We start from the raw sequence: 15,000 nt of genomic DNA on the forward strand, positions 1-15,000 counted from the left end.
GCTGCTTCTCCGCTCATATGCCGTATTCTATTCAAGATTGATGGACTGAACACATAGACTCAAGGTTGAGGGACTGATTACCTCATTCTCCTCCTGTTCTTCAAGTTTCTCCTACGTATGGACTGATGAAGCCACTGTGTGGCGAAGCGTTTCCTCAATAAAGTTACCCAAGAGTTGCACATGTGTCTAATTTAACAACATGTCGGTTCTTTGAACCATTCATCTACAGTGTTTATGTTCTTATGTTCTTATGTTCTATCCCTCTCACTAGTGGACGGATAAAACATTATTGACCCCTTCTTGACCTTTTCTCACACTGCGAGGAGAGAGGGTGAACATTAAAATGGTATAAAATACCGACAGGTTGTAAGGTAAGACACATATGCAACAATTAGGTATCTTTATTTCGAAACGTTTCGCCTACACAGTAGGCTTCTTCAGTCGAGTACAGAAAAGTTGAATGAAGCAGAAGATTCTTGAAGACGATGTAATCAGTCCATCACCCTTGAAGTTTTGAGGTGGTCAGTCCCTCAGTCTGGAGAAGAGCATTGTTCCATAGTCTGAAACAATATGGAGTTGAAGTGACGGGATGGAGCCTTATATACCACCAGGAGGTGAGATGTAGGCCACTAGTAGAGGTAAGAATGTAGTCGTTGGAAGGTCAACTTCTACTAGTGAGAATGGCTGGATTTGAAAGGGACCTGACCTTCCAACGTCTACATTCTTACCTCTACTAGTGGCCTACATCTCACCTCCTGGCGGTATATAAGGCTCCATCCTGTCACTTCTACTCCATATTGTTTCAGACTATGGAACAATACTCTTCTCCAGACTGAGGGACTGACCACCTCAAAACTTTAAGGGTGATGGACTGATTACATCGTCTTCAAGTATCTTCTGCTTCTATCAACTTTTCTGTACTCGACTGAAGAAGCCTACTGTGTAGGCGAAACGTTTCGAAATAAAGATACCTAACTGTTGCATGTGTGTCTTACCTAACAACAGGAGAGAGGGGTCTCACTCTCTTAAGAAAGTCCCCCCCCCCAGGGACTGGAGAAAACTTCTCCACAATAACTAACACAGTTTCAGAGACGGAGAATCCTGTGTCAGAGAGAGAGAGAGAGAGAGAGAGAGAGAGAGAGAGAGAGAGAGAGAGAGAGAGAGAGAGAGGTGGGTAGATTGCATTTTCTTGGACTGTAAGGAAGCTTTTGACACAGTTCCGCACAAGAGATTAGTGCAGGAATCAGGAATCAGGCAGGAATATCAGGAAAGGCACTGCAATTAATTAGAGAATACCTGACAGGAAGGCAACAACAAGTGATGGTACGTGACGAGGTGTCGGAGTGGGCGCCTGTGACGAGTGGGGTTCCACAAGGGTCAGTCCTAGGGCCGGTGCTATTTCTGGTTTATGTGCTTGACATGACGGAAAGGATAGATTCACAAGTGTCCCTGTTTGCAGACGATGTGAAGCTAATGAGGAGAATTCAAGTGGATGAGGATCAGAAAACTCTACAAAGGGGTTTGGACAGGCTACAAGCCTGGTCAAACAACTGACTCCTGAAGATTGGGTAAAGTCAAAGAAGACCGCACACAGAGTACAGTCTAGGGGGGCCAGAGACTACAAACCTCACTCAAGGAAAAAGATCTAGGGGTGAGTATAACACCAGGCACATCTCCTGAAGCGCACATCAACCAAATAACTGCTGCAGCATATGGGCGCCTGGCAAACCTCAGAACAGCATTCCGACATCTTAATAAGGAATCATTCAGGACCCTGTACACCGTGTACGTTAGGCCCATATTGGAGTATGCGGCACCAGTTTGGAACCCACACCTAGCCAAGCACGTAAAGAAACTAGAGAAAGTGCAAAGGTTTGCAACAAGACTAGTCCCAGAGCTAAGAGGTATGTCCTACGAGGAGAGGTTAAGGGAAATCAACCTGACGACACTGGAGGACAGGAGAGATAGGGGGGACATGATAACGACATATTAACATTAACTAATATTTTTAACCTTTAACTAATATTTTTTTCCTTTAACTAATATTTTTAATTTATCTCTTCAAACAGGTGTAGTGTCTGATATGTGGAAGATGGCTAATGTAATTCCTATTTTTAAAACAGGGGACAAGTCGTTACCGTCAAATTACCGCCCAATAAGCCTGACCTCAATTGTAGGCAAATTACTAGAGTCAATTATAGCTGAGATTATAAGAAGCCATCTCGATAAGCATAGCTTGATTAATGATACTCAGCATGGATTCACAAGAGGCCGGTCTTGTCTAACTAATTTATTAACTTTCTTCAGTAAAGCTTTTGAGGCTGTTGACCACGATAAAGAATTCTATATTGTTTATTTAGATTTTAGTAAGGCTTTTGATAGAGTTCCGCACCAGAGACTGTTGAAGAAAGTGGCTGCTCATGGCATTGGGGGAAAAATGCTGTCATGGATCGAGTCATGGTTCACTGACAGGAAGCAGAGAGTGTCCATAAATGGGGTTAAATCCGAGTGGGGATCTGTAACAAGTGGCGTTCCACAGGGATCAGTCTTGGGCCCGTTGTTGTTTATAATATATATCAATGATCTTGATGAAGGAATTACTAGTGATATGAGCAAATTCGCCGATGACACGAAGATAGGTAGGATAATTGATTCAAACGTAGATGTTAGGGAACTTCAGGAGGATTTAGACAAACTCTACTCTTGGTCAGAAAACTGGCAGATGCAGTTCAATGTAGATAAATGTAAGGTTCTGAAGCTCGGGAGTGTGCATAACCCTAGCACTTATAAGTTAAATAATGTAGAACTTAGCCATACAGATTGCGAAAAGGACTTGGGGGTTATGGTAAGCAGCAACCTTAAACCAAGACAACAATGCCTAAGCGTACGTAACAAAGTAAACAAATTACTGGGATTTATATCTAGAAGTGTAAGCAACAGAAGTCCAGCGGCTATTTTACAGCTTTATACATCATTAGTCCCTTGTGGCTTAGCACTTCTTTTTGATTATAATAATAATATACATCATTAGTAAGGCCTCACCTAGATTACGCAGCCCAGTTCTGGTCTCCATATTACAGAATGGATATAAATTCGCTAGAAAACATCCAGCGTAGAATGACCAAATTAATACACAGCATTAGAAATCTTCCGTACGAAGAATGATTGAAGACTCTTAAACTACATTCACTTGTAAGACGAAGAATGAGGGGAGACATGATCGAAGTGTATAAGTGGAAAATGGATATTAACAAAGGGGATATAAATAAGGTATTGAGGATATCCCTTCAAGAAAGAACCCGCACTAATGGATTTAAATTAGATAAGTTTAGATTTCGAAAGGATATAGGAAAGTATTGGTTTGGAAATAGGGTAGTAGATAAGTGTAACAGTCTGCCTAGTATGGTTATTGAAGCTAAAACTTTGGGTAGTTTTAAATTTAGGTTAGATAAATACATGAGTGAGAGGGACTGGATTTAAGTGAGACTTGCATAATGAGTAAATAGAATCATCAAAACTTATTTCTTGGGTAGCATTGTAAATTGGGTTGGGCAAATATTTTGTTAGTGGGAAAGATAGTTAAAGACTTGCCTAGTATGGGCCAACAGGCCTGCTGCAGCGTTCCTCCTTTCTTATGTTCTTATGTTCTTATAAAATACTGAGAGGAATTGACAAGGTGGACAGAGACAATGTTCCAGAGATGGAACACAGCAACAAGGGGACACAGCTGGAAGTTTAAGACACAGATGAATCACAGGGATGTTAGGAAGTGTTTCTTCAGTCACAGAAGTGGAATAGTTTGAGAAGCGATGTAGTGGAGGCAGGATCCATTCATAGCTTTAAGCAGAGGTATGATAAAGCTCATGATGCAGGGAGAGTGACCCAGTAGCGGCCAGTGAAGAAGCAGGGCCAGGAGCTATGAATCGACCCCAGCAACCACAACTAGGTGAGTACAACTGAGTACAAACCTCGCATGAAACAAGGAAAGGCAACATTAGTACAGTGACCCCCCACACAACCACAAGAAAACGGAATATTAAAATACGTGATGGAGGGGAAACTGGTGTAAAAGAGAGCGTGACGACCAGACCAGACCAGCCCCGGTGGTGACTCCCTCACCACACTAATAATAACCAGCGTGACGGTCAGACCAGACCAGCCCTGGTGGTGACTCCCTCACCACACTAATAATAACTAGCAGGAACAAAGATGAACCACTCACCAATAATAAGGAAGAACAACTCATGAAAGAACAAGCGAGAGGATCTCAGGGAACAAGAGTAAGAGGATCTCAGGGAACAATAAGAGAGAGAGGATCTCGGGGAACAATAAGAGAGAGAGGATCTCAGGGAACAATGAGAGAGAAGATCTCAGGGAACAATAAGGGAGATAATCTCAGAGAACCATAAGGGCATGAACGTCAGAGGAGGAAGGGGGTAAGGGCCTCAGGAAGGGAATAAAGGGAGAGGACCTCAGGGGAAAGGGAGGACAATAGGGGAACAAGAAAGGACCTCAGGGGAAAGAAAGAGGACCACAGTAGAAAGGGGGAGGATCTTAGGGGAAGGACTACAGTGCAAAGGGAGGATCTCAGGGAAAAGGGAGAGGACCTCAGAGGAAAGGGAGGATCTCAGGGGGAAAAGGAAGAAAAGGGTTGGAGCCAAGGTTAAAAAAGTGAGCAGTTGAAGAGGAGATTTAGCAGAGAGAATGAAGGTCGTAAAGTGAGGGAAGTAAAGATGGCAGATAAAGAAGGCGACCTTTAAACCCAGGTGATGAGAGGACGACGAGGAGGGGGAGGATGAGGACGAGGGGGAGGATGAGGACGAGGGGAAGGACGAGGACGAGGGGAAGGACGAGGACGAGGGGAAGGACGAGGACGAGGGGAAGGACGAGGACGAGGGGAAGGACGAGGACGAGGACGAGGGGAAGGACGAGGACGAGGAAAAGAAGAAGAAAAAGGAGAAAAAAAAAACTAAAAAAATGAGAGGATGGGATAAAAACAAAAGAAGACAATAGGAACCCAGACACAGGATCAACAAAGGTTCTAACACCATATACTATAGTCTTAAACCCCTTCTCTCCCGGTGTTCAACCTCTCTAGAACCTCCATGTTATCATAAAACATTTGAAACCCACATACACCATGTAGTATAAACGACACTCATACTGTCCTCTTTAGTATATCCAGATATACTCGTCTAAATAATTGTATATCCATATACTCTTGTGCTACCATCCACAGGATGGATATGATGTACACAATAAACTAGCCACTACCATCCACAGGATGGATATGAGGTTAATTCACTTCCCTGGGTTATCCTAGGTTAATTCACTTCCCTGGGTTATCCTAGGTTAATTCACTTCCCTGGGTTATCCTAGGTTAATTAACTTCCCTAGGTTATCCTAGGTTAATTCACTTCCCTGGGTTATCCTAGGTTAATTCACTTCCCTAGGTTATCCTAGGTTAATTCACTTCCCTGGGTTATCCTAGGTTAATTAACTTCCCTAGGTTATCCTAGGTTAATTCACTTCCCTGGGTTATCCTAGGTTAATTCACTTCCCTGGGTTATCCTAGGTTAATTCACTTCCCTGGGTTATCCTAGGTTAATTAACTTCCCTAGGTTATCCTAGGTTAATTCACTTCCCTAGGTTATCCTAGGTAAATTCACTTCCCTAGGTTATCCTAGGTTAATTCACTTCCCTAGGTTATCCTAGGTTAATTCACTTCCCTAGGCTATCCTAGGTAAATTCACTTCCCTAGGTTATCCTAGGTTAATTCACTTCCCTAGGTTATCCTAGGTTAATTCACTTCCCTAGGTTATCCTAGATTAATTCACTTCCCTAGGTTAATTCACTTAGCTGGGTTATCCAAGGTTAATTCACTTCCCTAGGTTATCCTAGGTTAATTCACTTCCATAGGTTATCCTAGGTTAATTCACTTCCCTAGGTTATCCTAGGTTAATTCACTTCCCTAGGTTAATTCACTTCCCTGGGTTATCCAAGGTCAGTTCACTTCCCTAGGTTATCCTAGGTTAATTCACTTCCCTGTGTGTGTGTGTGTGTGTGTGTGTGTGTGTGTGTGTGCTCACCTAGTTGTACTCACCTAGTTGAGGTTGCAGGGGTCGAGTCCAAGCTCCTGGCCCCGCCTCTTCACTGGTCGCTACTAGGTCACTCTCCCTGAACCATGAGCTTTATCGTACCTCTGCTTAAAGCTATGTATAGATCCTGACTCCACTACATCGCTTCCCAAACTATTCCACTTCCTGACTACTCTGTGGCTGAAGAAATATTTCCTAACATCCCTTTGATTCATCTGTGTCTTCAACTTCCAACTGTGTCCCCTTGTTACTGTGTCCAGTCTCTGGAACATCCTGTCTTTGTCCACCTTGTCAATTCCTCTCAGTATTTTGTAAGTCGTTATCATGTCCCCCCTATCTCTCCTGTCCTCCAGTGTCGTCAGGTTGATTTCCCTTAACCTCTCCTCATAGGACATACCTCTTAGCTCTGGGACTAGTCTTGTTGCAAACCTTTGCACTTTCTCTAGTTTCTTTACATGCTTGGCTAGGTGTGGGTTCCAAACTGGTGCCGCATACTCCAATATGGGCCTAACGTACACGGTGTACAGGGTCCTGAACGATTCCTTATTAAGATGTCGGAATGCTGTTCTGAGGTTTGCCAGGCGCCCATATGCTGCAGCAGTTATTTGGTTGATGTGCGCTTCAGGAGATGTGCCTGGTGTTATACTCACCCCAAGATCTTTTTCCTTGAGTGATGTTTGTAGTCTCTGACCCCCTGGACTGTATTCCATCTGCGGTCTTCTTTGCCCTTCCCCAATCCTCATGACTTTGCACTTGGTGGGATTGAACTCCAGGAGCCAGTTGCTGGACCAGGTCTGCAGCCTGTCCAGATCCCTTTGTATTTCTGCCTGGTCTTCGATCGAATGAACTCTTCTCATCAACTTCACGTCATCTGCAAACAGTGACACCTCGGAGTTTATTCCTTCCGTCATGTCGTTCACAAATACCAGAAACAGCACTGGTCCTAGGACTGACCCCTGTGGGACCCCGCTGGTCACAGGTGCCCACTCTGACACCTCGCCACGTACCATGACTCGCTGCTGTCTTCCTGACAAGTATTCCCTGATCCATTGTAGTGCCTTCCCTGTTATCCCTGCTTGGTCCTCCAGTTTTTGCACCAATCTCTTGTGTGGAACTGTGTCAAACGCGTTCTTGCAGTCCAATAATATGCAATCCACCGACCCCTCTTTCTCTTGTCTTACTGCTGTCACCATGTCATAGAACTCCAGTAGGTTTGTGACACAGGATTTCCCGTCCCTGAAACCATGTTGGCTGCTGTTGATGAGATCATTCCTTTCTAGGTGTTCCACCACTCTTCTCCTGATAATCTTCTCCATGATTTTGCATACTATACATGTCAGTGACACTGGTCTGTAGTTTAATGCTTCATGTCTGTCTCCTTTTTTAAAGATTGGGACTACATTTGCTGTCTTCCATGCCTCAGGCAATCTCCCTGTTTCGATAGATGTATTGAATATTGTTGTTAGGGGTACACATAGCGCCTCTGCTCCCTCTCTCAATACCCATGGGGAGATGTTATCTGGCCCAATTGCCTTTGAGGTATCTAGCTCACTCAGAAGCCTCTTCACTTCTTCCTCGGTTGTGTGTACTGTGTCCAGCACTTGGTGGTGTGCCCCACCTCTCCGTCTTTCTGGAGTCCCTTCTGTCTCCTCTGTGAACACTTCTTTGAATCTCTTGTTGAGTTCTTCACATACTTCACGGTCATTTCTTGTTGTCTCTCCTCCTTCCTTCCTTAGCCTGATTACCTGGTCCTTGACGGTTGTTTTCCTCCTGATGTGGCTGTACAACAGTTTCGAGTCAGATTTGGCTTTCGCTGCTATGTCATTTTCATATTGTCTTTGGGCGTCCCTTCTTATCTGTGCATATTCGTTTCTGGCTCTACGACTGAGCTCCTTATTCTCCTGGGTCCTTTGCCTTCTATATTTCTTCCATTCCCTAGCACACTTGGTTTTTGCCTCCCTGCACTTTTGGGTAAACCATGGGCTCATCCTGGCTTTTTCATTATTCCTGTTACTCTTGGGTACAAACCTCTCCTCAGCCTCCTTGCATTGTGTGTGTGTGTGTGTAACTCATCGTTAATCAGTACTAGCAAGGAGGGACTGACTCCCCAGTAACTCATCCTTAATCAGTACTAGCAAAGAGGGACCGACTCCCCATCAACTCATCCTTAATCAGTACTAGCAAAGAGGGACTGACTCCCTAGTAACTCATCCTTAATCAGTACTAGCAAAGAGGGACTGACCCTCCATCAACTCATCCTTAATCAGTACTAGCAAAGAGGGACTGACTCCCCAGCAACTCATCCTTAATCAGTACTAGCAAGGAGGGACTGACTCCCCAGTAACTCATCCTTAATCAGTACTAGCAAAGAGGGACTGACTCCCCATCAACTCATCCTTAATCAGTACTAGCAAAGAGGGACTGACTCCCCAGCAACTCATCCTTAATCAGTACTAGCAAAGAGGGACCGACTCCCCATCAACTCATCCTTAATCAGTACTAGCAAAGAGGGACTGACTCCCCAGTAACTCATCCTTAATCAGTACTAGCAAAGAGGGACTGACTCCCCATCAACTCATCCTTAATCAGTACTAGCAAAGAGGGACTGACTCCCCATCAACTCATCCTTAATCAGTACTAGCAAAGAGGGACCGACTCCCCATCAACTCATCCTTAATCAGTACTAGCAAAGAGGGACTGACTCCCCAGTAACTCATCCTTAATCAGTACTAGCAAAGAGGGACTGACTCCCCATCAACTCATCTTTAATCAGTACTAGCAAAGAGGGACTGACTCCCCAGTAACCCATCCTTAATCAGTACTAGCAAAGAGGGACTGACTCCCCAGCAACTCATCCTTAATCAGTACTAGCAAAGAGGGACTGACTCCCCAGTAACTCATCCTTAATCAGCACTCGCTAAGAGGGACTGACTCCCCAGCAACTCATCCTTAATCAGTACTAGCAAGGAGGGACTGACTCCCCAGCAACTTCTCCATAACCAGTACTATAAAGAAGGTACTGACTCACCTGTAACTCATCCTTACACCTCCTCTCTTCCTCCAGCGACATCCTCTTCTCGTGTTTCTTAAAGTACTTCCTCTTGGCAGCCTGCAGGTTGAACCACGTGTATGCGAAGGATTTGACATGTGGCAGCAACGCTTCGATGAACGGGTGAAACTCATCCTGTGGCCAGAAACAAGAATATTTATTAGTTTCTACAAGGGACAGTGACCTGAGCACACACACACATACACGGACTCCGCCTCAGTGCTCATATATGACTTCAAAATTAATTAGGTCCTTGTTCTAGTTTCTCTCCCCTGGGTGACGAAGATGTGAGGCTGACAGCTGTGCCAGTGTTCACCTGGCTGTGTCACAGACACCAGCGTCACCTGACGTTGTCAGCATAGTGCTGGCAGCCATGATGGTGACGTTGTCAGCACAGTGCTGGTAGCCATGATGGTGGCGTTGTCAGTACAGAGCTGGCAGCCATGATGGTGACGTTGTCAGCACAGTGCTGGCAGCCATGATGGTGACGTTGTCAGCACAGTGCTGGCAGCCATGATGGTGACGTTGTCAGCACAGTGCTGGCAGCCATGATGGTGACGTTGTCAGCACAGTGCTGGCAGCCATGATGGTGACGTTGTCAGCACAGTGCTGGCAGCCATGATGGTGACGTTGTCAGTACAGTGCTGGCAGCCATGATGGTGACGTTGTCAGTACAGTGCTGGCAGCCATGATGGTGACGTTGTCAGGACAGTGCTGGCAGCCATGATGGTGATGTTGTCAGCACAGTGCTGGCAGCCATGATGGTGACGTTGTCAGTACAGTGCTGGCAGCCATGATGGTGACGTTGTCAGCACAGTGCTGGCAACCATGATGGTGACGTTGTCAGTACAGTGCTGGCAGCCATGATGGTGACGTTGTCAGCACAGTGCTGGCAGCCATGATGGTGACGTTGTCAGTACAGTGCTGGCAGCCATGATGGTGACGTTGTCAGTACAGTGCTGGCAGCCATGATGGTGACGTTGTCAGTACAGTGCTGGCAGCCATGATGGTGACGTTGTCAGTACAGTGCTGGCAGCCATGATGGTGACGTTGTCAGCACAGTGCTGGCAGCCATGATGGTGACGTTGTCAGCACAGTGCTGGCAGCCATGATGGTGACGTTGTCAGCACAGTGCTGGCAGCCATGATGGTGACGTTGTCAGTACAGTGCTGGCAGCCATGATGGTGACGTTGTCAGCACAGTGCTGGCAGCCATGATGGTGACGTTGTCAGCACAGTGCTGGCAGCCATGATGGTGACGTTGTCAGCACAGTGCTGGCAGCCATGATGGTGACGTTGTCAGCACAGTGCTGGCAGCCATGATGGTGACGTTGTCAGTACAGTGCTGGCAGCCATGATGGTGACGTTGTCAGTACAGTGCTGGCAGCCATGATGGTGACGTTGTCAGTACAGTGCTGGCAGCCATGATGGTGACGTTGTCAGTACAGTGCTGGCAGCCATGATGGTGACGTTGTCAGTACAGTGCTGGCAGCCATGATGGTGACGTTGTCAGGAGAGCTACTGAGCCGGTCCGCTGAAGGTCACATATATACTGTGATTTACATGAAGCTAGTCAGAGGTGTATATCTCCCACTGTACACACACTGGCAGGTGTATATCTCCCACTGTACACACACTGGCAGGTGTATATCTCCCACTGTACACACACTGGCAGGTGTATATCTCCCACTGTATACACACTGGCAGGTGTATATCTCCCACTGTACACACACTGGCAGGTGTATATCTCTCACTGTACACACACTGGCAGGTGTATATCTCCCACTGTATACACACTGGCAGGTGTATATCTCCCACTGTATACACACTGGCAGGTGTATATCTCCCACTGTATACACACTGGCAGGTGTATATCTCCCACTGTACACACACTGGCAGGTGTATATCTCTCACTGTACACACACTGGCAGGTGTATATCTCCCACTGTATACACACTGGCAGGTGTATATCTCCCACTGTATACACACTGGCAGGTGTATATCTCCCACTGTATACACACTGGCAGGTGTATATCTCCCACTGTACACACACTGGCAGGTGTATATCTCTCACTGTACACACACTGGCAGGTGTATATCTCCCACTGTATACACACTGGCAGGTGTATATCTCCCACTGTATACACACTGGCAGGTGTATATCTCCCACTGTATACACACTGGCAGGTGTATATCTCCCACTGTACACACACTGGCAGGTGTATATCTCTCACTGTACACACACTGGCAGGTGTATATCTCCCACTGTATACACACTGGCAGGTGTATATCTCCCACTGTACACACACTGGCAGGTGTATATCTCTCACTGTACACACACTGGCAGGTGTATATCTCCCACTGTATACACACTGGCAGGTGTATATCTCTCACTGTACACACACTGGCAGGTGTATATCTCCCACTGTATACACACTGGCAGGTGTATATCTCCCACTGTACACACACTGGCAGGTGTATATCTCCCACTGTACACACACTGGCAGGTGTATATCTCCCACTGTATACACACTGGCAGGTGTATATCTCCCACTGTACACACACTGGCAGGTGTATATCTCCCACTGTATACACACTGGCAGGTGTATATCTCCCACTGTATACACACTGGCAGGTGTATATCTCCCACTGTACACACACTGGCAGGTGTATATCTCCCACTGTACACACACTGGCAGGTGTATATCTCCCACTGTACACACACTGGCAGGTGTATATCTCCCACTGTACACACACTGGCAGGTGTATATCTCCCACTGTACACACACTGGCAGGTGTATATCTCCCACTGTACACACACTGGCAGGTGTATATCTCCCACTGTATACACACTGGCAGGTGTATATCTCCCACTGTACACACACTGGCAGGTGTATATCTCCCACTGTACACACACTGGCAGGTGTATATCTCCCACTGTATACACACTGGCAGGTGTATATCTCCCACTGTACACACACTGGCAGGTGTATATCTCCCACTGTATACACACTGGCAGGTGTATATCTCCCACTGTATACACACTGGCAGGTGTATATCTCCCACTGTACACACACTGGCAGGTGTATATCTCCCACTGTACACACACTGGCAGGTGTATATCTCCCACTGTACACACACTGGCAGGTGTATATCTCCCACTGTACACACACTGGCAGGTGTATATCTCCCACTGTACACACACTGGTAGGTGTATATCTCTCACTGTACACACACTGGCAGGTGTATATCTCCCACTGTACACACACTGGCAGGTGTATATCTCCCACTGTACACACACTGGTAGGTGTATATCTCTCACTGTACACACACTGGCAGGTGTATATCTCCCACTGTACACACACTGGCAGGTGTATATCTCCCACTGTACACACACTGGCAGGTGTATATCTCCCACTGTACACACACTGGCAGGTGTATATCTCCCACTGTACACACACTGGCAGGTGTATATCTCCCACTGTACACACACTGGCAGGTGTATATCTCCCACTGTACACACACTGGCAGGTGTATATCTCCCACTGTACACACACTGGTAGGTGTATATCTCCCACTGTACACACACTGGCAGGTGTATATCTCCCACTGTACACACACTGGCAGGTGTATATCTCCCACTGTACACACACTGGCAGGTGTATATCTCCCACTGTACACACACTGACAGGTGTATATCTCCCACTGTACACACACTGGCAGGTGTATATCTCCCACTGTACACACACTGACAGGTGTATATCTCCCACTGTACACACACTGGCAGGTGTGTATTTCCCACTGTACACGCACTGGCAGGTGTGTATCTCCCACTGTACACACACTGGCAGGTGTGTATCTCCCACTGTACACACACTGGCAGGTGTATATCTCCCACTGTATACACACTGGCAGGTGTGTATCTCCTACTGTACAAACACTGGCAGGTGTGTATCTCCCACTGTACACACACTGGCAGGTGTATATCTCCCACTGTATACACACTGGCAGGTGTGTATCTCCCACTGTACACACACTGGCAGGTGTATATCTCCCACTGTACACACACTGGCAGGTGTATATCTCCCACTGCACACACACTGGCAGGTGTATATCTCCCACTGTATACACACTGGCAGGTGTGTATCTCCCACTGTACACACACTGGCAGGTGTGTATCTCCCACTGTACACACACTGGCAGGTGTATATCTCCCACTATACACACTGGCAGGTGTATATCTCTCACTGTATACACACTGGCAGGTGTATATCTCCCACTGTATACACACTGGCAGGTGCATATCTCCCACTGTATACACACTGGCAGGTGTATATCTCCCACTGTATACACACTGACAGGTGTATATCTCCCACTGTATACACACTGGCAAGTGTATATCTCCCACTGTATACACACTGGCAAGTGTATATCTCCCACTGTATACACACTGGTAGGTGTATATCTCCCACTGTATACACACTGGCAGGTGTATATCTCCCACTGTATACACACTGGCAGGTGTATATCTCCCACTGTACACACACTGGTAGGTGTATATCTCCCACTGTACACACACTGGCAGGTGTATATCTCCCACTGTACACACACTGACAGGTGTATATCTCCCACTGTACACACACTGGCAGGTGTATATCTCCCACTGTACACACACTGGTAGGTGTATATCTCCCACTGTACACACACTGGCAGGTGTATATCTCCCACTGTACACACACTGGCAGGTGTATATCTCCCACTGTACACACACTGGTAGGTGTCTATCTCCCACTGTATACACACTGGCAGGTGTATATCTCCCACTGTATACACACTGGCAGGTGTATATCTCCCACTGTATACACACTGGCAAGTGTATATCTCCCACTGTACACACACTGGCAGGTATCTCCCACTGTACACACACTGGCAGGTGTATATCTCCCACTGTACACACACTGGTAGGTGTATATCTCCCACTGTATACACACTGGCAGCTGTATATCTCCCACTGTACACACACTAGCAAGTGTATATCTCCCACTGTATACACACTGGTAGGTGTATATCTCCCACTGTACACACACTGGCAGCTGTATATCTCCCACTGTACACACACTGGCAAGTGTATATCTCCCACTGTATACACACTGGCAGGTGTATATCTCCCACTGTACACACACTGGTAGGTGTATATCTCCCACTGTATACACACTGGCAGGTGTATATCTCCCACTGTACACACACTGGTAGGTGTATATCTCCCACTGTATACACACTGGCAGCTGTATATCTCCCACTGTACACACACTGGCAAGTGTATATCTCCCACTGTATACACACTGGTAGGTGTATATCTCCCACTGTACACACACTGGCAGCTGTATATCTCCCACTGTACACACACTGGCAAGTGTATATCTCCCACTGTATACACACTGGCAGGTGTATATCTCCCACTGTACACACACTGGTAGGTGTATATCTCCCACTGTATACACACTGGCAGGTGTATATCTCCCACTGTACACACACTGGTAGGTGTATATCTCCCACTGTATACACACTGGCAGCTGTATATCTCCCACTGTACACACACTGGCAAGTGTATATCTCCCACTGTATACACACTGGCAGGTGTATATCTCCCACTGTACACACACTGGCAGGTGTATATCTCCCACTGTACACACACTGGTAGGTGTATATCTCCCACTGTACACACACTGGCAAGTGTATATCTCCCACTGTATACACACTGGCAGGTGTATATCTCCCACTGTACACACAATGGTAGGTGTATATCTCCCACTGTATACACACTGGCAGCTGTATATCTCCCACAGTCATTGTG

General features: G+C 46.4%; 1 protein-coding gene across 7 annotated transcripts in view; it reads right to left on the reverse strand.

Moving 5' to 3' along the window:
- Positions 1-15,000, reverse strand: part of NfI (Nuclear factor I) — a 547,854-nt gene that overhangs the window by 241,192 nt on the left and 291,662 nt on the right. For all 7 annotated transcript variants that reach the window (XM_070098949.1, XM_070098960.1, XM_070098954.1 and 4 more), the window contains one exon: positions 9,127-9,282. In XM_070098949.1, coding sequence (XP_069955050.1) covers positions 9,127-9,282 — 156 coding nt within the window. The remainder of the gene's footprint in view (positions 1-9,126; positions 9,283-15,000) is intronic.

This window comes from Cherax quadricarinatus, chromosome 5 (assembly GCF_038502225.1).
Source record: "Cherax quadricarinatus isolate ZL_2023a chromosome 5, ASM3850222v1, whole genome shotgun sequence".
Classification (NCBI taxonomy): domain Eukaryota; kingdom Metazoa; phylum Arthropoda; class Malacostraca; order Decapoda; family Parastacidae; genus Cherax; species Cherax quadricarinatus.